The 27,461-nt window shown below is 41.4% G+C and overlaps 1 protein-coding gene across 1 annotated transcript in view; it reads left to right on the top strand.

The window, feature by feature from the left end:
- The window catches only part of ADAMTS3 (ADAM metallopeptidase with thrombospondin type 1 motif 3), a 137,696-nt gene that overhangs the window by 26,778 nt on the left and 83,457 nt on the right, over positions 1-27,461 (top strand). The window contains exon 4 of the mRNA XM_062574257.1: positions 17,855-18,011. Coding sequence (XP_062430241.1) covers positions 17,855-18,011 — 157 coding nt within the window. The remainder of the gene's footprint in view (positions 1-17,854; positions 18,012-27,461) is intronic.

Here is a 27,461-nt window from a genome sequence, read left to right as displayed (position 1 = left end):
GAAATGTAGGTTAGTCACTTTGACCTTTTGGCCTCATGTTTCATCAGCAGTTTCTTGAAATGATGGATAGAGCAAAAACATTATTGTTTCTTTTAATAGGGTGAAATACTAACTTTCACACAGATTTTAAACTGATACTTCATTTTCATAGATTACTTCTGTAGCATTGTCAATGACTTGGAAATATTTGTGTTTTTTTTTTAAAAGCAAAAAAAATGCAGTAGTAAATTAACTTTCTAATCTCATACAAATTGTATTGTCATTTTGCCTTTTTCTTTCGTACTTGACTAAATCACTACAGTGTAAAACCTTCTGTGCTTTTTCTTTGAGAGATTTTTACCTTGATCTCTTTGCAAAAAGATGTAGAACGGATAGAAAACAAAGAGTTTGTTGTAAGTATTACTAGCTTTGGCATGTCAGTACTTTGAAGTGACACATCCTATTTTTTGATAAATAGAATTTCCCGATTCACTATAAAATGCGTCAGTTCATACCAGACAAAAGAACCAGAGAAATTCTGTATTTCAAGAGATTACTGTTGCAGTTAGTTTTTACTGAGTTTTAGTATGTTGGAAAGTCCAATCTGCAGGGACAGTCTTTGTTACCTCTGTGGATAGCTTACCAGTAACACCAGTCCTGCATAGCACAGGCCCTGGCGAGCGCAGCCCTTCCGACTCCTTCCAAAGGCCAAGCGCTTTGCGGAGATGGCTGCTGTGCCCCTTCGAACATAGGTTAAGAAACCCTGCGGCTTGATGCTTGGGGAAATGGAAATTAATAAAGCTGAGCCAAGCTATCCAGCCTCTTACTGTTTCTCACCTTCGTTACCTTAGTCTCGTCTAGATTTTATAATTATTCTGCTATACATTTTGTGAAGATGAGCAGTAGAAAAAGCTCCATGGATACACAGTTGCAGCCAACTGTAGAGGGAGCAGCCCAGGCTGACGTCTCCACGTGAGCATGCTTGCCTCTGAACTCGGTGCAGATAGTGCGAAAGTAGTTAATTTATTTAAAATATTATACTTTTAAAATACTATAGCAAAGAAGAATCAGAAGGGCTCTAACTGATCACCTGAACTATGCGTTGGCTATAGTTTTCAAAGGTGTCAAGTGGGAGGTACACATCCCTCTGACTTGCAGAGGGGGTACCTTAGGATTTGAGGTACCCAGTGCCCTGGAAAATCGTGGATCAGTAACTGGTCAGTGTTGGAGCATTTCGGAGCTGTCTGTCTTAGGTAGTGTTGAATGCCCCGCGATGTGAAGTGTGTTGCATAACCTGGAATTCCTCAAGGAGAGGTAAAAATTTTTGAGTTTAATTTGAGTTTATAGGTCTGTAAACAGGTGTGCAGGTAAGTGGCCGAACACGCGGGGGCTCGGTGCTCGTGTGAGCACGCAGGTATCAGTAACGAGCGAGAGAATTTGAAGTTTGAGGAGCTGCCAAAGAGAGGGGAAGGGTCGACTGACTGGCTTCCTGCTCTCCCTGCTGTGGGGCACGAGGGAGCTGGGGAAGAGCGCAGAGCGGGGCCTGGTCGGCCAGCTGAGGTGGTACGAGGCAGATACCGCAGTGTTGCCTAATGTAGTAACAACGTTCAGTGTGTGGAATATTTGCAGTTGTCGGTAATTCTGCGGTGTTGTTCGTGCCCGCTGAATACAGGCAGCAGATAAATATTGCTCGTGTGTGCTGCCATGTTTGTGGTGCTGCTGACCTCAGGTGTCCCTGTTTCCATCCTCCAGATCATGAGATGTTAATATTTTCATATTATTTTTATTTGATTTGTAATTTTGGAGTATTCAGTGCTTGATTTGAAGCACTTATTTTTCCTTCTTTGAAGGCTATCAAATGTCCTTGCTTTTTGCTGTATTTTCCACTTTTTAAAGGAAGCTATGATTCTCTCATGATCCCATGACTCCAGGAGTTGACAAAACACCCAAGTTTGCTGCAAGAATTGGCAATCCTGTACATATAAAATTTAACTGTGGCATAGGGATAAGTACCCGTTATCTTACACACTTCGGACTCCTTTCACAGAAGTGAAATTTCCTGTTGCACGGTTAGTACCATTGCACTATAAAATAATTACTAGCATAGAGCTTCTGTATTTGTCACAAAGATAAAACTTGTACTCAGTAAATATTTCCACAGAGATATGCTGGGGTTAGTGAGATACTTGACTTTTCTGATCATGTTCCATGCATACTTTTCAGTTTTTAATAACTGATATTTCAAAACCGCGATTTCTTCTGTAAGGACAAAGCATTTTGTGTGCCAGTTCTGTGCCGTTAAAATGAATCTCTGTAGGTTTTCCAAGAACGAAAAATAGAGACACATTTTTCCACATAAAATCAAAGCTTGTTTTTTTTTTTCTCGTTTTCATATAACTCTAAGGGGTTCCATTGATTTTTTTTTTTTCATAGACTGTCTAAAGGGGGAAAAAAGGAACCCAAACCTTGGATTAAAACCAAGTATGAGAAATTTCAGCATAACGGAATTTTCTTATGTATGTTCAAAGAGGAAACTAAAAAGATTAATTTTAGTCCTGTGCACTGACCCAGTAGTATATTGCCGTTTTCGTCTATGCAAATGCAATAGATTATTGGTTGGTTCTGTGGTGGTTCTTAGTGTCTTTTGCTCATTAAAATGGCGCATCAGTTAGTGCACTGAGGAAGCTCCTGTGCATAGGAGAGGCAACCAAAAAATGTGGGAAAGGACTTTGTGTTTGCATAGGATACAGAAATTAACATGATGTAGTCTTTTATTTTAAGTGTCTGCCAAATACTGCACCTTTCAAATGTAGTTATAGATTTCTGTCAGAATACCAGTCCATTTTTATTATCCAGCCTAGTGTCCCGGCTATTTCAAGTCAGACGTTTCATGGGGAGACCCTCTCCAGCAGCTCCTTGATTGCACAGGGCCTACGAGCTCCAAGGATGTCTGTCTCAGCTGAGGGTTTGAACCACTGCCGAAGCTACTATGCTTTTGTTATATTTTTAGATTCATCATGGCGTCGATCAAGTATCTACTTTTAAATATAGATGTACAAGACACTGCATATTAGTGATCTAAATTCATCCAGCTCAATTCTCCATCTTCTCTTTTCATTTTTTTTCATCTTTTGCTACATTAACAGACAGTTACTGACTGGCAAGCTCTTCTCCAATTAGGTGTTTACAGATCATGATCAATTCCTTGTACCCTTAATTTCTGCTCTGCAGAATGGTCAGCTGTGCATGTCTTTTGACTAGATTACACTTTTCAGTATAGTGTCAAATGACAGCAATATTTTTATTGTTCAGATTACACTGACTGTACTAAAGATGTTTAAAATGAATGTATTTGTATTAAAAATGAGTTTATTAAACACAGGAAGAACTCTTCTTAGTTAAGGAAATGAGTGTATTGTTTCTGGTCAGCTTGACATTCAGTACTTCAGTAATAGGGTATTTTAGCCTCTTATGCATAAATTGTATCCATAGATTGGAAGAGGATATTAAACATTCCTACATTTCAATTCTCTGAGTTTTCATCCTGGTGTTCAGTTGAACAAGTAGTATCTTTCTTTGTAGCTGCAGAAGATGTTTTTACCTTAAAAAACTGGTGCAAAATAGTCAGAAACTTATGCCATGCGAATAGTTCAGGTTGCTGTGAAATTTGAGTAGCATGTACTGTTTGAATATTTAATTTGATTTGAAATTGTTTTTAACATTTTTAAATAAAGCTGTCTCATTGTAAGAACACTTTTAATGAGAAAAATCTTACAGTTCCCTAGGCTGCCTATGTTTAATAGCCTCCAAGAATTGAGACCAAAACAATTCAGAAACTGCTGCTTTAATTCTGAAATGGAAATGTCAGGAGTTCTGCAACAGATAAAACGCTTGATACAGCATTGATTTTTATATTACATTGATCTTCCGAAGAGGAAAAATTAACTATTGAATTCCTGCTTGCTGTACCGGAAACAGCTGAAAGGGTGCTAACGTTTAGGAGCCTAAGAAGCCGGCAGGTACTGATGTTTTGCCCCCAGACCCGTGTGTCTGCCTAGAGCCCAGGGAGCCTCAGAGGGATCCCGTGGTTGCAGGAGGCCCGTCCGTGGGGATGGGGGAGCTGCGTGTGCAAACCTCCTCTCCTGTAGGCACCCAGCAACTGGATCAGCAACATCTGTTTCTCAAAATGTACGCTGTAATACCATATTACTTTTTTCCAGCATTCTTCTAACGTGTAGTATTTTTCGTATGCCAAGTATGTTGAGACCATAAATATTTTAACATGCAGAAGATGTGCAGTGAAAGAAATATGTTCTTTTGGAAGGACTTTTTCATTCCCTGCCAGTCCTGCGAGCTGGACCTCAGCAGGGGACTGTATCCCCTCATGTGACTGAGAGCCAAACTTTGCCAGAGGTGAAGGGGCTGGTCACCCCTTCTCTGGGTGCAGCGCCGGTGAGCCTGGCTCCGTAGGGGCGGCCCGTGCTACCACATGGGATTGCACCCAGGTTCAGCCCCGTGCCCCTGCCTGGTTCGTGGCGCTCACGAGCGGCCGCTCTCCTCGGCCGGCCTCCCTGCGCACCTGGGATTCACAGCCTCCTCTGAGATTGCTTCGTTAAGTGTCTGCCAAGCTCTGCTCGTAATTCCATGTAGCAGCAACTTATTTCTGTTGGTATCATTGGAACTTGATACGTAGTGTTTTCAGCCACACTACCAGGTACGTGAGGGCAGGACCTCTTTGATTGCCATCAGGGAGTGAGACTTGCGGCTGCCCGTCTAGCTCACCTATGCGTGCTGTAGGCATTTAATTTTCTGTCCAGCTGTTTATCTGTCGCATGGTGCAGCTCCTTGCTTGTCCATTTTCTGCCACCCTGATTTCTTTTAGCACACTCAGACTGTGGAAGCCTGTTCCCGCTGGCCTCGTTTCCTCAGGGAGCGCCCGAGAAGGCCCTGGGCTCTCCGTGCCGCAGCAGAGAGGGAGCCTGGTCCTGGCAGTGGCAGCGACAGCAGAGCAGCAGCCCTCGGTCTCCAAGATCCGTCCCTCTGGCAGGGCAAACTTTTCTTTTCTCAGTTAATTTTGATTCTCATGTGAGTTTGCAGTAACATGCAATAGGGATAAGTTAATGGATGCTACTTGCTTTTCTTTGTCTATATACGTTTCTCTTAGCATTTTTAGTGAGATGAAGATAAAATTTTGGGTTGTGCTTGGTTAATTGTTCAGAATTTGAACTGCGTGCCGTCTATGGTCGCTTTGGTTCGCTCTCTATGTTTATACCACACGTTCTCCAGCCTGTCCAATATTTTAAAAGTATCTGCCGTCTACTCACGCATCTATCAGATTAGTGCTGTATGTTGTATACAATGTGGTGATACAATACGGCCCAATGAGTCTAAACTACTCAAAAATGTCATAAATGGAAAAAATATGTAATATTTAATTGCTTTCACTTTATTTTGAGTAATAATTATGCACATGGATGAATGCCAAGTTAGGTAAGCAGTAACTAGAGAAAATAGAATAAATGGAAAAAGAGAAAAAAGTAGGCAAGCATTACGGATAGCTCGGTGGTGTCGTGAACAGAAGGGGAGCTCTTCCCTGGTTTGCCAGATGTGTTTTGTATGTAAGTCATGGGACTCATATGTATGCATTAAGTTACTTGACTCCAGCTGTCCGCAGAAGTCTCACTGAACTGAGATTTATGATACGGACTTCGACGGTATTATGAGGATGGCTGAGCTAATCATGTTTGTCCAGCACGGAGCAAAGTTACTGGGGATAGTGACTCTACAGAATGATTCTTTGGAAAGTAAGAAGAGGAGACTCGTTATCTAGTGAATCTTTTATCCAGCAAAAAGGTGCCTCTGTGCCGTCAGATTGCCCACAGAAACGTCTCTGCAGACGTTCGGCCACCGCCGCTGCCCCAGCAGGCCGCGCGGCAGCCCACGGGGTGGCTGTGCCGTAGTGAAGGAGCCGTACGGCAGTGTCTGCGCTAGCTTACTAAGTGTAGCCACTGGGATATACAGCTGTGGTGCTGCTGTTTGCCAGTTCTGTGTAGTGTTTGAATCTGTTCTGATTTTCCATATCTGTATTGTTCTGTTTGTATGATGTATTGTTTGCTAAAATCAGATTCCTTTTACCTCCGGGTGTACGGAGTTGTAGGTTGTAGATCAGGGATATGCAGCTTTTCCAGCAAGGTAAGGGCTTGCCCTACTGTGTTTATGCAGTAGGTGGGATGCTTGTTGTGCATGCTTTGCGCAGTGTGCGTATGCTCAGGTGAATCACCAGCCCAAGTCACCCCAGGAAAGGGAGCTGGCACGGATGGGCTGCTGGTACCACAACAACTGGTGCAACCTACTCTTTGCCTCCAGCTTGTAAGGAGCTTGTTGGGCTTTTCCTGTGGTCAGCGGCGCATCTGTGGCACGGTGGGGAGGACATAAGGGCTCTCTTGGAAGAAGATGAAGGCTAGCTGCGAGTGCTGCATCTACTAGAATAATTTGTCAAAATCACTGCCCAACTCCTGCTTCCTTTTTTGAATCAAGCTTAATAATAATAATAATAATAATAATAAAAAACTCAAGAGTGAGTGAATTCACCCACCAGGTGAATTATCGTGGCAGGTTGTGGACCCAGCCCTGATGTGTATAAGCAGACCACTTGTGCCTTTTGGCTGTTCATTTATGTCCTCAACCTTTTAAAAACACAATTCTCTCCAGCCCGTTTCCGCACATGGGAGCGTGGGTTCCTGCGCAAGGCTCGAGGAGGCCTGCGGGCTGCTGCCTTGCCCAGGCGGGGAGCATGCTACCTTGTGGGCCCGCTCCTTGAGGCTATTCACCTGTCTGTGACAGATGCTCAAGACACCGTCTGTTTACCGTGAGGTAACAGCCTCTGCTTTTAACTCTGAGTTAATAGAAGATAACTCAGTGTTAAGCCTTTTGCTGAGTGTTTTTACCTAAATAGAGATTTATACTTGGCTCATGAAGAAATTCTGAAATGTAACACTTCAGTCATCACCTGAAGAGGGGTATCGTGGTGCAAACTGTACAGCTCTAGAAGTTGCTAGAATATTGAACTATTCTTACACTTTTTTTAAAGAAGAAACATGGAGAATCAGTTGGTTCTTGGCAAAATATGGATCCCATGTGGCATGCAAAATAATATCCTCACAGTGAATTTAAGGTATAACCCTAGAGCTAAACATATAGGAAACTTATAATCAATTTCCACCTAGTGTAGCGGTGTTTTGGTGGAGGCAGGCAAAGGGAAATGTGCTGCAGGCAAAGCATCCTTCTTTGCTTTTATTTTTCTTCCAATAAATCAACCAGTGTTCACTGTGGCTCCAAAAAGTTTTCGTCTTTGGATTAAAAAAGCGAGTAGCAGGTAGCTGTGACGCAGGTTTTGCACAGTCATTGAACTGCACACACCTTAAACTAACAGAGAGGGTGAAAGGTAGTAGTGTTTTTGCACTGAATCTGTGTTTTTAGACGAGGCAGCACCTTTTTCATAAAAGCATGTTTATATCGACTCCTTAAGAAGTTTAGACTGGAGGGCTGTCTCCAGAAACTGCCCCCCTCCCCTTTTGCCAAGTCCCATATGTTTGTCTTGGCAGGATGCGGTAGTCTGCTTGGCTGGTGCTGGGGTATTAAATTGAGGGAACACAGAGCTCTTGATGCTTTTCAATGGGGCTTCTATTTAGTTAGCGGCAGGATAGAGCTGTGAGCCACCTGCGATTGTCCAACAGGAAAAAAGGGAGAAATAAAAGGGATGGGAGGAGAGACCTGGAAACATTTTCCAATGTCACGGATGTAATTGTCAGAAAAAAGCATTTTTCTGGAGGCAGCAGCTTTGTCTTGTTTGATTGGTTTTTGTTTTGTTCCATATGCACAGCGGCACTGGGTCCTTTTTTGCAGCCCTGGCTCCATCGTTGTTGGTGGTAGGTGAAATAAATGACTGTGCTAGCTGAAACTGCTCAGGGTGTCACAGTCTGTCTTGTTGCTTACCTTAGCACATGTTGAGAGTGTGTTAAGAGATCCTGTGATGAGCTGAACATGCAATTAGTAGCCCAAAGTGAGAGCAGATTGCAGATGCTCCAATTCTGACACGTATGAATGCTGTATATACTTCTGTATTTTGTTTCTAAGGCAGGTGTAGTGATCGATTCTGTGATGTACTGTGTAGTAAATCAGGCTGTTGGGAGTTCCTCCTTGATACTCGCTCTGAGCTGACGTAAGGTGAAACTATACTTGGCATATGGGTGTCCCACTTCGAATAAAATGCAACGTAACGGCATTTTTCAGTCAAGTAAGTCCCTCTTCTACTCCCATTCAATGCTTTGAGGAATGGAAGTAATAATACCAAGATTTGGGGAAATCGCTAGTGATACAGGAGCAATCAACAAGTATTTTTGCAAGCTTGAACGCTATGTCAAGGTTAGTCTTTATTTTACCTCTGAGTTGTTGCTTCCAGTATCCTACTTCTCTTTCTTTCTTTGAGAAAGAAAGAACACATCAAAGGTGCTCGTTTGCCTGCACTGTTTCGCTTGCGGAAATGTCTTGGTTTTGGAGCAGGTGACTAGCACACAAGGTGAGGCAGGAAAGCCTATGGCTATTACGTAGTCTGAGAGGCAGTGTCTTTGTTGCAAGAGAGGAGAGTTTCTTTCTTTCTTTCTAAGGTCAGATACCAAGATGGTGGAGGAACTTCTTTCTAAGCGTGTTCATCTCCCCTTCACATGCAAGCTCCGCTCCTTTGTAGTTGTCATATAAATGTAGAGAACGGTCAATGATGCAACTTCATAGACCTGTGTTTTGGGGCCTTGCCTTCCTGACCTTGTGCAGCCGTAGTCCCGTCATTCGCAGACTGCACAATGACAGTTGGTCTGAACGGTCATGGGCATTGAAGGCGTTAGAGTACCTCTTACAGCAAAACTTGGCTGTGTGTTCCCCTATTTCCTCACTATTAGGTTGAAGTTATTGGGTTTAGGTTAGATCCTTCTAAAGTAAGCAGGTTCATAACCCTAAACATAGCATCTCCTCTAAAACAGAGGGTGACTGCCTTGTGCAGGCAGTTTTCCCCTTTCCCAGTGGATTCTTAGTTGTCGTTGGGTTGGAAAGCAACTGTCCTGGCCCTTTCACCCATGCTTGCTCCCACACGCGGTGCGGGGAGTGGTACAGCCCGTTTCATAAAATCAGCCAGAATTCAAACAGCAGAGCTGTTGGAGTACTTTGCAAAGAGAGTCAACCTCCTGAAACATCATGAGCTGTACCGGTGTCACCGTAGGCAATTACCAGACAGTCCCCTAACTGATAGGGAGCTACCCATTGCCAGTGTCAAACATCAGTTTACTGGGTTAAAGAATACACACTGGCAAACAGAGCTGGATGAGTTTCAAACACTGGACGTTCTCTGGTGAGAGCTATTACGTCCCTGTCATTTTGACTTCCCTTCTCGGTAGAGTACAACTGAACAGCTTGTTTTTATTGCTTATTTGTCAGCACCTGTGTGCTGTGAAGGACTCAAAGTTGGAACTTTCTTCTAGAGGGAAGGTGGTTTTATATTCTCAGATCCCTGTGCTTTTTGCTGATATTTTGCTCTTGGTTTCCTATCAGTGCCTATTCTGTTGCCTGACTTCACACAGGCAACCTCCTTCTGCCAAGCAAACTCCAGCCTGCTTGCTAATCTGCTTCTTGTATTATTGACAACCTGCTTCATTTAGAAAAGAATGCAGAGCCTCGAATTTGATCTTAAATTTCAATTTTGCAAACTTTTAGCCTCTACTATTTCAGTTCTTCACAGTAAAAGCACAGAATGTGGTATTTCCAAATTACTCTTTATATTACAGAAGGGAGTCAGTATCTTAAGCTGCATAAAAGATGCCTGTAATATAAATGAAAATTCCCATGTTGGGGAATGCAGTGAAGCTCTATTGATCACATATCCCTCAAGGTGCAGCTAAATCAATTATGCATTGGATGACTGACATTTTTTAAAATTGTTAAGTTTTGTACCATGGGTACAGTAAAAGCAGGCCTGTAATGTGTATTCAGGTGGAGCAGCAACTCTTCTACTAAAAGCCTATATAATGGTTAGCGGCATGAAAACGTTTGACTTCAGGATGCCGTGAAGGTCGTTGTCTCCTTAGTCATCATATTCAGTGTAGCACAATGGCTCCGTGTCTTCATAAAAGCCACTGAAAACAGACAAATACGGCATTTAGTCTAAGAGCTGAACTTGTGTGGAGGAATACAAAGCTAATCAGCATGGTGTGTGGTGTATTTGTGCACTTAATATTGTCAGAAGAGAGTGGCATTTGATGTTTATCCATTGAAGACTCATTTTAAGCACCGAGTACACTGTGGAGCAAGTATTTGAATGCCAACCTGCAGAGCCAACTCCAACCTGCTAAACCTGGCGTATCTTGTTCAATGCAGTGCTGTTTGTCCTCAATTTGTGAAAGACTTTGCTAAATAAGTAATTCCAATTAACTGCCAGAAGAGTGCTTACATATTTCTCCTGGTTTCTAACTGGGAGGGAGAAAGTACAAACTTAAATAAATAAGAGAAAGAAAAAAGAATAAGTAGAGGTTTTCAGTCTGGAACAATTTGGAGACAAAGGATTTTTTAGTGAAGTTTTAGTGAAGTACAGTGAGTAGGATGGGATGGGAGCAACAGCTTCTCCTTGGGAAGGACATTTTGGATATGATCTTTCTTCTCTAAGTGAAAAATTAAGGTATTTGAGGGAGAGAAAGAAAAAGCAACTGGCAACAAAGCTGCTCTTAGTCTTTATGTCTTTACACTTTGTTCCCATGTATGCCACGTTGGTCTGGGAGTTACCATCTCACAATGTGTAAATATTTTAAAATTGTATTTCTAGTTTGCTTAAGGCGGCCTTTCATGCTCAGTTCTCTCACCATTCAAAGCTGGCTTAATAGAAACAGCTACTAATTAACACCTCAGTTCCCCTGAGTGTCGCATATGAACGTTTTAAAAATTATTTCTGTATAGTAATATAGCACTAAGGACAATTTAAGAACATAATTATATTATGATATATTATCTTCTCTGTGGTATATTCATAAGGACTTTAAAAAATGCACTTGGCTCCAGGGCTTTCAAAATATGGATACCAACTGAAATCTTGTGAAAGTGAGCACATGCATTGATTACAATGACAGTAGAGGTACAGAAACACTTGGATGAAAGCTGTTTTCTCTGAAAATTATCGCCATACCATGCATTTATTGCCTTTAATTGCTACAATTCTGTCTCTCTTCTTGAAAGTATGCGTTTAGTGATATGAAAACAGGCAGCACAAACTTGTGATAGGAAGTGTGTAGAGTTAATTGGGATAATGATACCGGTGTGCAGATGTAATCCTCACTGCTGGAGCAGGGAGGAGTATGAGCACAAGTGGCTTCGGTTTCAAGTCGCTACTGTTTACAAGTAGCGTTGGGGAAATGCATCCTGAGCCTTCACAGCCCAAGCCGAAGAACGGAAGACTTCTCGCAGCTGTAACCTTGCCTGGTGCGGACTCCCCCCCCCCCCCCCGCCCCCAGCTTTGAGCCCTTTTCGCTGAAGCATAACACTGGTGGTCTGGCCAGGGGAAGCTCACTGTGCATGCGCGCTGCTTGCTGCGCTCTTCCCTCGGGCCCTGCCAGGGCCACCGCTGCACGAGGTGAGGAAGTCGTGAGTTGGTGCTAGGCTCTCCTGGAGCCGGGCTCCTTGTACTTACCCCCCTTTTGTGCTGACATGACTGAAAGCTCTGTAGTTGCAATCCCTTTAGCTTTAAACTAGTACACTTTGATGTAGTTAAAGATCCAACAGATGCTGCTAGTATAGCATGCATACTCTGATCTAATCTAGAAATAGGCTTCTTTAGTCGTTTTCATTATATCATTTTAGTAGTTCCCGTTAAAGATTCCATGTTCTTTTCAAGTATTTGTATATGGATATAAATACATGTAATGCTTCATTTCATTTTGCCAACATGCCTGTGGTGTATTTGGATTATGCCAGTATCTGTCGATGGATCAAGTGTCCTACTGTGCTACATGCTATAAAACACAAAGCCCCTGCTTTGAAGAGCTTATAGATTTAAGTATGAGACAGGAGGAAACAGACACAGACGGGACAGGAAGACAATATTGATGACTGCAGTAGATAGAGGTCTCAGCACTTCAGAAACCTAACTTTTGTCAAGCTTTTTTCATAGGCAATTAGAAAAAAAAGGAGTGTTTTGTGGAGGGATTAGCATAAGAAAACAGTGTAGCTTGCACTTTTTGTGGGGATCACATCCAGAGCACGAGAGGACAGTAAGTGGGAAAAAAACAGAATTTACTTGCCAACAGAAGTGGGCAATGGATGCCGGCACCAAAAGGTGAGAGCATTAACTGACTTCTTTATTATTCAGTGTGAGATGGTAGGTAACTTAGCAATACTCTGCCATAGGTTTCTTTGGTAAAATAAGTGCACCATAGACATTAAACAGCCAAAATACTTCCTACCCTCGGGTGGCTCTTCGTGGCAAGTATTGGCAGTGCTTGCTTTGGTTATGGCAGTTACTGTGACTCTGCTGCCTTGCTAAACAACCTCTTTCACTTTCTGACGTTTGAGGGTGGACTTTTCAAAACACACCTGAGGACTGAACAACCTGCCCTCACTGAAAAGCACTAGAAATGGGACATTTAACTTCCTAAAATACTTTTGAAAATCCCACCCATAATGTTTACTCAGATATTAAAGTTAAATGTGTCCATTCTTAATCGTCACTCCACAGTTCTCTGTTGTATTCCTCTGAATGAATGTTTCTTTCCTCTCTTGCAGCCAATAGCCTATGCATATTTATACAGAATTGTGCTCCCCCCTTAAAAGCTGTTGATTTTGGCTCAGTAAGTGATTTCTTAGTTTAATGTGCCCTTGTAGGTTGTTTTCTCAAGGCTTTGTATCATTTGTAATTCCCTTATTTTTATTGTCTCTGTATTTTTGCATTTGAAAAAAACACAGTTTTCCAGGTTTTGTGTTTATCAGTATAGTTTCTGATAATAATGCATCATTTACTGTCCCCTAAAATTCTTACAAGTGTGCTGCATGTGCCAGACATGATTTACTTTACTCTTAGGTATCTTTTATTACAACTTCAGATAGGACCTGTTCCTGCTCCTGTTTTATTCAGTCGAGAGACTTTCCTTCAGTTTACTCTGCACCCTTACTTCTGAAGTCTTTTCTCCAAGTGACTCTTTAAAAATATGTGCTCTAAACACCTGCTTGCTTTTCTCATTGGCTAATGAGGGAAGAAAATGCTGGGTTGACAGTAGAGTTTACAGCGATGATTCCACTGAAAATTTGATAACTGCTTATGAGTGGGCTGTATAAACCCAAGACTCTCTTTCTCCATTCATTTGAAAAATGTCACATTCTTTTTATCACTGAAATCCAGGAAAAAGTTTCAGAAGGGAAATAAAGCTTGGGGTCTACATTCACACTTGACAGTAGACTAGTAACAGGGAGCAAAACTGTTCCTGTTGATTGTACGTTTCATTTTCCACTAAAAAGAAGCTAATTTGGATACTTAAAAAATTTGTCTGCTGTCCTTTAGAATGTGCTGTGTAACATAATGCTGCTATATTAATTTTTACTCATATATGAGTGTCAGACACCATATTAATATTTGTACTGTTTGCTGTAAAAGCAAAGCAAGGGTGAGTACCTCAAAAGTATGTACAAATTAATTATTCAAAAGCATGCAGAAATGTATTTGATTTTCACATGAGTGAAACAATCCATTCTACAAATAAAGCAAAAAGTAAAACAAGGCTGAAAGATGTGGAAAGGTTGAGGAAGAAAGCAAGTGAGAAATCATGCTGAGTAAAAATATCTTGCTGTTAGTGTAACTGATGCTTTTTTTGACCCCTGTACATTTTTTACCTCTTCAGCCCTTTAGGTTTGACTTTTTACTACAAAGCCATAATGGCCTGGTCTTCATTTCTCTCTTGGAAGTGTGGGGAACACTGTTCCTCTAAACAGCACATCACTGTGTTTGGTAAAGGATCTGTGCGTGCTGCCTTCAGTCTGTGTGAGTTATTTAATCACTGTGTGTTTTTAATCAACTTGTCTGCTGTGCCAGAGAGAGGTTGTTATTTGTTCTGAAAGTCAGATCATTGGTCTCATGTTGGATCTGCTGGATACAGAGTTCTCCAGGAACCCCATGTTGATGAAGGCCTGTTGGAAATCCAGTCCTTCAGCTCTGTTTGCAAATTTTGCTGAGAGATTATTTGAGGCACATTTATTTGAAATTCTGCACTTACACCTCTAAAGAGATTAAATCCACTGAAATCAGCAGATGTAACCGCTTCCATAAAGCTGAAGAAAAGGTAGAGATGCACCCTATGTTGGTATAAATAATCAGCCATAAAAGCTGTAGAAAAAAATAGGTCAGTATAAGGTATAATCTCTGAAGTGGGTTCTAGCTAGGAGAAAAGGAGCTGTAAAGATCGGACTGCTTACAGAGTCAGCTTCTATTGCCGTTTGCTTTAGTTGTTCAGTAACAAATTTATCATCAGCTATGAGATTGGGAGCACACTGGTAGCTTGGCACTGGAATACAAGGAAGGGGTTATAATGATAAAAACTGTTTGATTAGGATTGCCTTGTTAACTCTAAATTGCAAATGCTGCATTAGCTGTCTGTAATTCCAGATGTGAGCCAAGGCGAAGAGTACTGTGCATCCTCTAAAGAAAAATCGGATGTGTGCTGCAGTAATCGTGCCAGGCAGTAACAAGCTAGGATAGAGCATGCTTTGTAGATGTAGATGCTGGCCTGTTTTGCCAGATATATTTGCATGGCAAGTCACCTTGAATCTTTGCCATTTATCTTGATGTTTATACTTCTTAAATTTGCATTTTTTCATGGGAACCATGAGATTAGTTTAGCATGATTAGGTGAAGTGACATGTTCACTTTGGTATTGTCCTCTTATTTAGTAATTAGACTTCTACAATAGGCAACTATTTATGTCTGCTATTTATAAGGAAGGGTTATCAGTATTTGTGAAGTTAGGAGGAATCTTCTGAGGTATAGATAAGGAGTTACAGTGTAAGGAGAGTGGAATGTGTTAGGTCTGTTGAAGTGTTTTAGGGGGGATTGTAAAAGTGAAATTGTATTTGATGCTTGCAAATTGTTCTTACATGCCTTTCACAGAAAGACACACCCATTCTCAGAAATGAAATTGTGGGCGCCTTTCTTTTTTGTAGATTTAGCGCAGAAAAGAAAAAGCATACGTTAAAGCTGGAAAATGAAGCCAGGCTTTGCTAGTGAATAGTGTGCTTCTTGAATAGAGCTACTTTCAAGTCATAGGCAAATAGCTTCACAGAAAATGGGTTATTTACACAAAAACTGTATGCCAAGATAAGGTCTTACACTAGTAACATAACAACTGTGGGTACAAAACTCACTTTTGCTTAGAAAAATGGCAAGCAAACAAGCTATTAGCATGCAAAGGGACTTGTAATTCCCGATCTAATAATGTGCAGTAGCCACATGCAAAACTGATTTGTACTGCTAACTTGAGTTATTCCAGCCAAAAATCTCAGTTATTACTGCAGTTTGGGTAGTGAAAACAAAGGAGAAAATGTAGTATTTATATTTATTTAGTTTAATATTTGAAGAAACATGTTAACTGGAAAGATGATTAGATGTAAGAAAACAGCTGGAGGATGGAAAGCTAATGGTGAAATACCATTTGTGATTCTTTTTCTTGGATATTTTGATTAAAATACTTTTTTAAAAAACTCTATCTTAGACCTTCACAATTTTGAATTCTTATATTTGACAAATGATTTGTGTCTAGACTATAATAACGTCCATTTATTCCCAAAGAAGATCTGTTTAGCACTGTTGTAAATGAGTTTGATGGCATTCAAAGCTGGAGTACGGGATTGGAACTGTAACTAGCCCTCATGGGCTGGGAGAGCCCCGGAGGTCCTTTGCACGTGTATCATGACTGTGCCATGCGTTCAGATTCTGAGATCCAAAATCTCTGTGGCCCCCACTGTCAACATGCTCTTACAAGGCCTTATGCAGGAGTTCCTGGCCACAGCTATGGCTTCTTGGAGACCCTTTATGCAGCATAAAAGAAACTAGACTCCTAGCCAAGCCTTTAGCTTCCATAGTTTCATCAGCGGATGAATAATTGTTAATGAAAACAAATGCATCACTCAACTGATAGTAAACTGTTGCAAGACCATCCAAGACTGGAATGCCATTTTGTTGATAAAACACTTTGTTTTAGATTGACTTCCACCTTTTGGGGAGGTACATCAGGGCTAGCTACAGCCAGATTTTATTTTTAACACTTTAAAAAGTCACCATAACCTTTTGTTTGGCATGGCAGAGTAGCAAGTGACAACTGTACATTAAGTACATACAGCATGAATTACATACAAGACTGTCTCTAACACTGCCCTGATTAACTGATGCAGAAGGATGCACCGGGGTGATTTAGGAGTGAGAGCAGTACCTTTGTTTTCAGCTGAGCAGAGCACAAGCGTTGACTGCAGGACGAGACTTTTGCCGAAGTCATACCGTGCCGTAGGCAGGCAGTGGGGGCGTTTCTCCCTTCTCACGCAGCTTGTCCCCGCTAGCGTGGGCAGGGCCAGAGCCTCGGCGGTGGCTGTGCAGGGGGGGCTCCTGCACGCAGCATGCCTGCTGGGTGTCTCCATCCGTCTCCTGAAATGACAGGCCAGGCATCCAAGTTACAGAGCTCTGGTGACGGCAGGAAGTGCCTGGTAACCACCCCTCTGTTTGTATGCTTGTAATTTAGCTGTTTGCAGGTGAAATGGTCGTACTGCATGAAGAGGGAGAAGAGCGTTTTATAAAAGGAAAGTCAGGTGCATAATACTTATCAGTGGTTCCACTGCTGCATTTTACATGTATTTGAATACATTTGATGAGAACTTACAGATTCCTCCAAATACATATACTGCTGTGTTTCTTTTTCCAGTATTTTCAAATATGCTATGTCTGTTTGTCCCCCATATGATGTTCTTGCACTGCCTGTGTCAGAAAGAATATAGTCTTGTGCCCTTAGACTTGAGGGCAGTTTCAGAACTGAAGGCCTTCACTAAGGGCTTTTCAAGTGACTGTTTCCTTGAGTGTATTGCCAGATTTCTTCACCATTATTTCCTGTGATTTATGTTCAAGTGTCAGCAGAGAATTTTTTTCTCCTGAGCACGAGTCTCTTTTTCCCTTAAATTGGACGTACGCAGTGTGACATATTCTGGTGAGTTTAATTGTAGTAAGCATCAGGATAAATCTGCCTGGTTTGTGAACCTGTTGCATGGCATTTTTTTCAGGAGGAAGACATAAAGAGAAAGAGTTTTAAAGAATTGTCAATAGCTACGTAGTTACAGGACTAAACAGTGTGTACTTGTTTAAGTATATGGCTTCTACTGATTTTAATGAAATAAAATGAAGGGCCTGAGCATGTAAGTGGTTCAGAATACAGGCAAGTTAAGGATTTGCAGAGCGCTGCAGTAAGCAGTGCTCAGCATGCCACACTTAAATTAACATAAAAATGACAGACTCCTAAATGATTTTGCTTTCAGTTGTGTTCTTGATGGAGTAATCGATCTCATACATAGACATGATCTTTTCTTAATGTCTTTGAACACTAGCTTCAGCCTAGATCAAAATCCTCAGAATGCAGAGGGATATCGTACCTGGCAGAAGGCCTTGCAAAAGAAACCCAGTGGTAATTTGATTTTTATGGTACAGTAATATGCTTTTTTTTATACTTCACCTATCGTGATGTTTTTGTTTGTTTGTTCTGGAAGCAGGAGGCCAGGTCTGTAGACTCTTGATGCATTTGTATGCTTTCTCTCTCCTCAACAGGCTGGAATGATAAGAACTGATCAGGATGAATACTTCATTGAGCCTTTGGAAAGAGGAAAGCAAATGGATGAGGAAAAGGGAAGAATTCACATGGTGTACAGGAGATCAGCTGTAGTGCAGCATCCCACTGACATGCTCCCTGACGTCCATACAGAAGGTACAGTACATCTACATGCGTGTTTAGAAATCTATTCCAGGCAACTATGCCAGGTATTAGCTTTTGAAAGAGGCGTTTTTGACTGAGCTGGTTGAAAAATGTAAACATAAACATTTTGCTGAAATATGTCATCAGAGTCACATACACAGTTTCTCTGCTAAGAGCAGCATTTGAGCATGTTTTTTTTTTTTTTTTTTTCCTTCAAGAAATGTTGCAAAATGCTTAGATATTTTTCTCCTTAGGCAAAAGGGCAAAGTTAGCCTTGATTTAGCTGGAAACAAGTCTCAGCTCTCCATAATTCATTAAGATATTGTGGGATATTACCTGTTAATAAAAATACTCGTGACTTTATTAAGTGTGTTTAACGTAACTGTGCTTTTATTAAGGCTAGCTTGTCTGTACAATTTCTGTTTAAAAATCAAGTCTTACTTCTTTTCTGTCTAACAGTTAGATCGTGCTAGTGGCTGATGTTTCCCCACCTCCCCTCCCTGCCTTCTATGGGGCACACTTAATGCAGTTTGAAAACAGTTGTCTTGGTCAGATACGTTTCCACATGTCCAAGAGTTCCCCTCAGTCTTAAAGACAATGTCTTTGGTCCATCTGAAAATAGTTATTGTCTAGTTTAATGTGTTCCGTTGTATGCTTTCCCTTCCTTTAAATGTTATGCAAATTCTTACAAGTTCACATGGCATAGTGAACTTCAAGAGTTTTGACATTATGGGTAGTAGTGTGTATTAAAGAGCAGCTCCATCCAATTCACTGTTCAGTCTCCTCTTTGACATCTCTCAATTTCTCAAATTCGTGTGTTACAATTTCTTGTACTTTCTTGTGTTCACATGTTCTTGCACATTTTAAGGGTTTGAGAGGAATTAGAAGAGCTAGAACATGAAGAACTAAGATGAGATACAAATGCTTAAGCATAGAGGAGGAAGCACTCCCTCACTGCCAGTCCTCATGGACTTAACTTGTTTGGTATGATTTGGGAGTTGCTTTCTCTGAAAAGATACGTGGGAATTGAGAGCTATTTCAGATAGCTCAAGTTTTCATTAGTCTTCCAGAAGGTGTGTCTACTTCCACGAGTTAAGCATCTCTTTCCTTTAGCATCCTTCATGTGCTCACAGATGGTTCTCAAGGGATGACTTGCTGTATCCCGTACAACTCTCAGAGAAGTACAGCTTTTTGTTTTAAATGAAAGTGGATATGAGGGGAGAGAGGTATTTGTGTCTACCAGCAGAGTACAGGACTTGACAGTAAACAGTTGAACGTGGTGTAATGTTTCTGTGAGTGCTCTGATGCCTGGCTGGTGGTCTAGAGACCTGGGCAGTACTGATTGCAAGTCTCCAACCTCTTCCACTCCTCCACACCACTGTATTTGCAGCTAACTTACTGATTTTTTTTTGAATTTAAATTTCCTGGAGGGGAAAAAATATCCGCAAGTTTGTTAATTCACAGACGTAACCATATCCAGTTGAAAGGTCCTAGTGATGCAAAGCTATGGTCTGTCTTGTAGAACAGCCAGCTCATCACTGTAGGAAAGTGATATATATGCAATAGATTGCTGCTGTATTTTAAAAAGCTCTTCTGTAAGAAACTGGACCATTCCTTGCTGAGTATTTTTCCTGGGTAAGCTCTTAACTACCATTAAAGGTTTGCCAGTATAGAGTAAACAATGTCATGTGGAGTTTCTTGGCTTTCGTACATTTAGATCCTGCCACAATTTTGGTTTTGTTAATAAATTCCCTTTCTGTGAGTTGATACAGAACATCTGGGGAATGTGGTCTGCATGTCCCTATCCGTGCCTCTGAGCTAGAACAAACCTGCAAGTCTTATTAAAGTCTGTCTTTACAGCAGGCTTACCATCCTTTCAATGATTATTATACGTGTAAAAACTCCCCTTGGTTATCACCCCATCAGACAGTTCGATGTGCTGCTTATTACCTGGCTCGTTTTCAGCTTAAAAATGGTCAGAGAACTTCTGAAGCATGCAAGCCTAAGAACATTAGCTCCTTTGGTGATCTTGGCAGTAGTAACTTGAACAGTATAGCATGCCTGTGAGACCAGGCATGGTCCTGCTTTTGTGAGAGTGCTGTAGGTATATCCACTACTTGGAGTATTTTGAACATCCTCCTAAGAGGGTTTCTTAAAATTTGCTTGAAAAATGTTCTTCCAGAGCTGAACTACTAATATTCTTTAACTTCCAGTTGTGCCTAAAGATTGTCTTTTCACATTGCTGTGATGTAAACCACTTTCCAGTCTGTTGTGAAGACTACAAATCTTTCCTGTCATTTAGCGAGAAAAAGTTAGCTGGCTAATTTTCTCTCCTGGTTTCTCTTCAGCTGATACGATTCTTCTGCTTTTAGCCTCCTTTCATAACTATTGACTACACCTGATTAATGACCATGTCCAGCTGGACAAAGTCTGTTCCTATTACACTTGCAAAGTAGGCTGTAGTCTCATCTGCATTGTAGTTCACTCTTCTACCTGGGCTGAGAGTAGGCATAGGAAAATAGTCAGCCGTAATTCCTTTATCCGTACATCTTCAAGATCCGTTTTAAGATTCAAGCAATATCATACTAAAAGCAAATTATTGAAGCCTGAAGCATTACACATTTTCACAGGCAGTCTCCTTAATTTGCTTTTGACAGTTCAGAGCTTTTAAAAGCATTTGAGTTCAGATATTATGACACTGTGAAACAGTTAGCAGTGGTTGAGCAGCCTATTACATATAGATGCATTAAAATCCTTCTTGATCTTCTCTGCGTCAGCCCTGCATGCCCAGCGCTCTGGCCAGGGGCAGGAATACAGAGTGCAGGCTGTTAGTGATTAAGAATGTCAGCCACATCTTTAGCCAACACAGACAAGAATCCAAGGTTTTAGTAATGAATTAAGATGGCTCAACAAATTAGACATTAAGATAACATTTAAAAAAAATTGTTGTTAGTGAGGTTATTATAAGAACTGTGAAGCATTGTGTAAAATTCCTCCACCATAATGAAACAGGATATGCTGCATTGTGTTCTCTCTACAAGAAGGCACAGTTTTGTCAGATATTATTGTCCGTAAAGTTTCCAACTCCAGCTGTACAAAGGAAGCTCTCAGTCTGACAGGACATCTGGTATTCCTGGAGTATTTTATAATGTTTGGGAAATTGTTGGACATTGTTTCAAACTGCTCATCAGATAGAATTAGAATAGGAATTCTAAGTTGAGGAAATTGCAAGCTTAAGATCAAGATATTAGTGGTGATCACAATATAGTGCAGCTTTTATTAGTTCATGTACTGTTTTCTTGTAGAAACAGACGTGCGCTTATGATACAAGTACTTCTCTCTCCTATTTTCCTGTATTGGAAAGTTATTTGCAGTAGATTAAAGTTGAAACAAGCTTTCTTAGAAAGGTGGAAGCATAGATCCGAAAGGGCTTCTGCAATAGACTTTAGAATTCTTCAAGCTATCAGATACGGTGGGTGTGAGTCTTCCCACTTTTGCACCAATACAACATTATCCCTGCAGCAGCACCCAGTCCTGATTCCTATTTATGGTATTCATGGCTATTTATAGCCTCTTTAGGGAATGATGGCGTATGGAGTGCACCATGGTATTTTTTTCATCATTTGTTTTTTGTAGAGATTCGTTTCCTTAAAAGTGCATTGCATTAAACACCCAAGAAGTTGGATGGGAACCTGCCTCATTTGTTTGATGAATGCTGTAGGATTACAAACGTGTTAACATTTATGGATGGGGCTTGGTTTTTCTGCCCTCTGTCTGCCTGTGCTAGGAGGAGTGCTGGGGAACTTCCGCATCCTCACACACTGAAAGACTTTGCACACTTCCCCCAGCCCCGCATCCTTTTTCATTAAGCACAAGGAAAAAACTCAAAATAGGCAGTTACATGGAAGATGGGAAGAAAGGTGAATGCTTCAGCAAGAAACGCAATGAGTGAATTGATAAGCTAGCACATGCTTTTTATCAACTCATCTCTCACGTTATAGAGTTAGGAACATAAAGCAAAGACTGAGCCTTTAATAGATGGCACAGATATCCTTTGAACCGGGGGGGGGGGGACTTCTTTTGTTTTTGTTTCTGTTGCTTTGGGGGTATTTTGATTGTTTTTGTGTATATGCCCAATTTAGACAGCTTGAAGCAAGTTTACTTTTAGAAAGATGTGAGCATCTATACTCTGAAATCAGCTTGTGGTATCTCATTAGGATGGGTTATCCAAAGTCTTTAGGTTTTGAAAATTTCTTCTGAAATACTTACTCTTCACTGGCTGTCTCATGAGTGCCTGTCCTCTGACAACATACAGCCAGAACGTGCAGACAGAGGAGAAGCAGGGTTTATGATGACTGACCGGTATCACACTGCGGCAGCCAATGCAGGGTGCCCCATCGTCCACGTCGAATCGTTAGATGCCTCACAGGGGGACGAGAGGGAGTAAAACAATCTGTTGCCGACAAGAACGACGACTGCTCTCCTGGGAAGTTACTATTGTGGTGTTTCCCCTGCGGGCTGCACAGAGAAGTGCACCACATGGAGGGCATGCAGCTGGCTAATGCCATGCACTGAGTGACCCTGGGTCTGTCCTCTCTCTCTCCCAGCCTTCCACATGCCTAGAGCTGTGGGGGAATCGTGGCCAGCTGCTCAAGGGCTACACACACTTCTCAAGGGAGTAGGAGCTGCCTCCTTTGGTGGGAGCTATGTGCAGTGTCTGTAGAATTCATCTGCTTGGGCCATCACCAAATATTCGGGGCCATTTGTACGCAGGAGATCCTATTCGCACTAGAATGATTGAAAAGAGTGGGATGTAAAAAGGCATCAATTAATGGAAATGCTCTCCCTGGATTTGCCATATGAATTTAAAGAGTCTCCATGGTAAATCCATTATAAGCAGATTTTTATTTATTAGGTGAAGTGTCAGTGATTGGTCCAGCTTTGCGTTACCATAATTGACAATGTAATTAAAGAGGTCAAGTCACTTGAGGGGGAGTGAATCAGCATTGCATGCTTAGCATTTTGAAATGCCCTTTACTCACCTAAAGTTAATGATATTAGGCAGATGGCATCTCTTACCCTTACGCCTGCAGTAGCTGGGACAGCGTATTTACATTTGCTGCAGTAATGTTTGGTAGATATTTCAAAAATAGTATTGGGGAGGTGTTTTTGTTTGGTTAGTTTTTTAAGGTATGAGCACCATTTTTAAGGTAATGCATTCCAGGCATTCTGGGGTTTTGTTTGTTTGTTTTGTTTTGTTTTTCTGTTTTGGTAGATGAATTTCACTGCCAATTTTTGGTCAGTTTTTTACCTTCTTTCCTTGTTCTCTAGCTTATATTATTCACATTTAACGTAAAACTGAACGAATGGACAAGACAGGAATTTTCACTATGAGGAAGATCCCATTTGGGCTGGGACAGCAGTTCAGTGCAGGAATCTGTTAATTCTGAATCCTCTGCTAGAGAATCTGTTGTTCTCTAGGGCATATGTAGGAGGCTTAGGGATTTGCAGCTCCTAAGGTGCTAAGAGTGAATACTTCTCCTCAGCTGTTCCTCTTGTCGCGTGATTTTGAGCGCTGGGCAAGCCACCTATGTCTCCATTCACTCACTGGTGTAAAGAGTGAGGTTTATCTACCATATGGCAGGCGAGGTTCCTTTGTTGTTTTATGCTTATAAAATGCCCCATCTGCCTTTGCCCTCACTCTGTGAGATTAGGGAAATGTGGATAATTTGTCCATATTTTGACAAGTGGATGACAGCAGTGATTCTTTGCGTTGTACTGGTAATTTACATGCTAATTCAAAGGTTTTTGTTTTACTGTATTTCTCAGCACCTGGTCTTTTCTCTGCTAATGTGAGACGCTGAAGGGTCTTTCAGCAGTAGTTTATTCCCACTAGTTAGCGATACAATCAGTTTAAAAAAAGAAAAAAGAAAACTGGTACTTGCTGTCTCTGTTGCACGGGCCTGTTTGCTGAGCAGAAGTGCTGAGCTTGACTTAATTCCTTTGGGAAGGTGAAGCTCCTCTTTTTCTGCAAGCTAGTAGCTAAGGCCTTCTCTGGAATGCCAAGGCTCCTGAGAAACATTTAAATATAGTAAGGTGCAATATGGCATTAATAAACGTCAAGTGGATTTCTTTCCTGGTAATATAAGTCATGATTATTGTTCCTTGCAAAGACCTGGATCAAACAGGAGTTATATAGAGAAGCATGTGAAAACTGGTCTGCGCCTAATGTTTAATGTAATCGTGACCTGGAACATCATGTATCATGCAACACATGCAGAATAATGCACTGTCCCGATCTTTGTTTGAATTTGAGAAAATTATTGAAAATGCATATCTCTGCTCAGAAGTGCGGTGAAATCAACCATCGTGAATCTGATAGCAGAGTATGAATTGACAAGAACATGCTTACAACAAATGCTCGTTAGTTGAGACAGACTGCTGAAACCACAGGGGACCCTGTCATTAGGCTTAGCAGGCATATAGAGAAACACGGAGATGTTTGAATTTTACAGAAATTTCTAGCTAAAGAGGCAAGCTAGTCTTTGACTGATGCTGGAGGAGAAAGACATCCCAGAAATGCATTTACTGATGATGGGGATTAACAGCCCAGCAATCTTAATGAATTTTTTCAGCTTTAGAAAAGGTGATAGATGAACAGACGGGGGAGGTATTTTTTCTGCAGCCACTAGCCTCTGACCATCAATTACTCTGGCGGTATGAAAAAGAGGGAACTCCTATTTTGAGCTATAATGAGTTGCTGTGTTTAACCCAAAAAGTTATTGTTAGGTTGAAATGAGAATAACACCATGCTCTTCCTAAGCATTACTTTTTAGCATTGTAGATGTCTGGTATTGTATCATGGAAGTGATTTGTGCATTATTTGTTCCTATAAAATAGCATATAAATATTTGAAATACTGTAGAAGCCATGTGAATAGCTGTTCTCTGTGACTTGGCATCTCCTGCTAATATTTACAAGCATGTGTTGTGGAGCAGCAGCTCACAGGACAGAAACGCTGCTGAGTGGTCTGAGATGGTCCTCATGCCCCAGTGTAACTCTGTGCTGTTCTGCCAGGGCGCTGGGCCGAGCCAGGAGGTGCGGTTCTGCCACCGCGCCCCTGGCAGATCCTCCGGGGCTGCCCGTGCCTTACAGGTGTTCAGTGCCTTGTCCCTCAGAGTACAGTTGAGCTACGTGCCAGTGAGCTGAATCAAGAAAGTGGCAGAGAATGACAACTGGACCTTCAGTCACTCTCTCTTCCCCCAGCTAAAAGGGTCACGGACATGCGCACCGGAAAGGACGGGTCAGGACACAAACGCTGGAGTGGAGAACGCAGGGTCGCTGTGCTCATCTCCTCCCTCCAGTGTTCTGTTTGTCCTCCCTCCCCAACTTCTCCTGTTGTTTTTACTCTCCCTTTGCAGCACACTTGCATAGGTAATACGTTTTTTTTCTGATGGCAACTGGATTGTTCTCTGCATATCTGCTCTGCTCAGACTCTGCTTCCCCATTAAAAACTGGTTTCCTGCACCAGGACAGAGAGAGATTTTAGAGAATTGTTCATAGTCTTTCCTCAGCATTTCCAAGAATAGCTTTCAACTTTATTGTACCTGGCTGGAGATCAGCTTTGATGATTCAGCATTTGAGTGACTGGAGATGTAGCTGTTTGTTACTGTGCATTATGTGAGCATGCAGCTGAGACAAAGGTAGAGAATCTGTTTTATAAGTAATGGTGGCAGTACCTGAAGGAGCAAGGATGTGGTAGCCAAAAAAGCCATGTACTTGTGAAGATAATTGCTAGAGGCAGCTCACTCAGAGTTTGAGCCCCCACTCAATGTGTGATGGCAGCTTCTGGCATCCCCAGAGCCTTTTTGCTCACTAACTGTGCCTGGTAGGTGTGCAAAGCAAAGCAGACTTCAAGAAAATAAGCATGCTGGTTTTAGAGTACTTTGAAGCAGCCAGGGCTTCTAAACTTGTAACAGCCACTAAATACATGCTGTGCTATAGTATCTGACTATTCTATAGGGTTACTGATTTGGGGAGCTGAAAATGCTCTACTTGCTGTGTTGATGGGTATTGATGCTCAGTGAGGTGGCTGTGCCAGGCCAGCAGGAGGGATTGCAGATGCTGAGACAGTGTTTTTGAAGGACGTGGGAAGTTTGATTTTAAACATCTGGGATGAGCATCTGGTCAGTCTGGGAATCCTATCGTACAACAGGATGATCTCTAGAGTTCTTTGCGGGTGTAAATATGCATGATTGTCTCCTAACGGCTTTTCCGTATCAGATTGCCCTGGGATGAGATTTCATAAGCTCGACTTCCCCAGTAATTTAAGTCTTGATCCTAAAGACACTGAACATCTGTGCTTTTCATTTTAGTTGAATACTGTAGGTGTTCAAGATCAGTGTTCACGTCATGAATATTATTCCCAAATAGTATCTATTTGAGAAAATACCCTTATTTTTAAGGGCAAAAAGAAAAAAAAATCAAAAATCCATATGGGGGAAGGGTTTGGGGAACAGAGGGAGAGCAAACTATTCATAAAAAGCTGGAAAAAACAGAAGAAAAGCAGATATAGGGCTATTATGTTAAAACGTTATTCAAATAAATCTTTAAAATTTTAATAGGAAAATACCTTTTCCGTTGGGAACACAAAGAAGTGCTTCTGGACAAGCCTGAGTTAGGAAGGTTTTGAAAGTGTGATAATGATATCATTCTGCCTGGACTGAGTGAAAGAATGTGTTCTCCTTTGTCAATAAACTGACAAACATCATCAAGATGTGTGGTCATTAACCTTGTTCCTTGAAAGCATTCAAGGAACAATAGAAACAGGCAAAGAATTGCAGAGTTTAGAATCCAGTATGCATCCAGGAGGCCTTGGTTGCAAGTTCTTCTGAATCAGGCTCAGGAATAAGTAAAATGTGAAATGGTATATAAAATACAAATTGTTCTCAGAAAAGTAAAAGCCTGGTCCGAGTCCAAGTCCATTGGAGTCAGTGAGAAGACTCAGATTTACGTCAGTCAGCTGATGAGGCAGATTTTGGATCATATTCTACTTAAGCTGGTCACACAGAGTTTGATTTATCTTTCCTTCTGTTCGTTCATTTATAATTTTTTTCCATGTGCTTTCTTCACGTATAATATAATGATGACAACCAACCTTTAGCTTGAATGTCACGCAGCATGTTAACGTGCTCAGTTTTTCTGTTTTCCTTCTTCACATCATAGTATTTTTTTTAAATGACAACCTATTCAGCCAGAGAGCACTTCAGATTAAAGTATTTTTGTAATTACTTCCTAACAGTGGGAAACAGGGAATAGGAGCCTTTATCTCGCAGCTTCCTTTCAGAATTTTCATTTTCCCTAAAGAACCAAAGTGCTTGTGTGGCTGATGTGGTTGCCATGGCACTGGGTTTGAGTGTCTTTGTCCCAGGTGGGAAACATGTAGGAGGAAGAAATGATTCG

This window comes from Rhea pennata, chromosome 4, assembly GCF_028389875.1.
Source record: "Rhea pennata isolate bPtePen1 chromosome 4, bPtePen1.pri, whole genome shotgun sequence".
Classification (NCBI taxonomy): Eukaryota; Metazoa; Chordata; class Aves; order Rheiformes; family Rheidae; genus Rhea; species Rhea pennata.
Note: the sequence above shows the minus strand (reverse complement) of the source record. Positions and strands in the feature narration are given on the sequence as shown.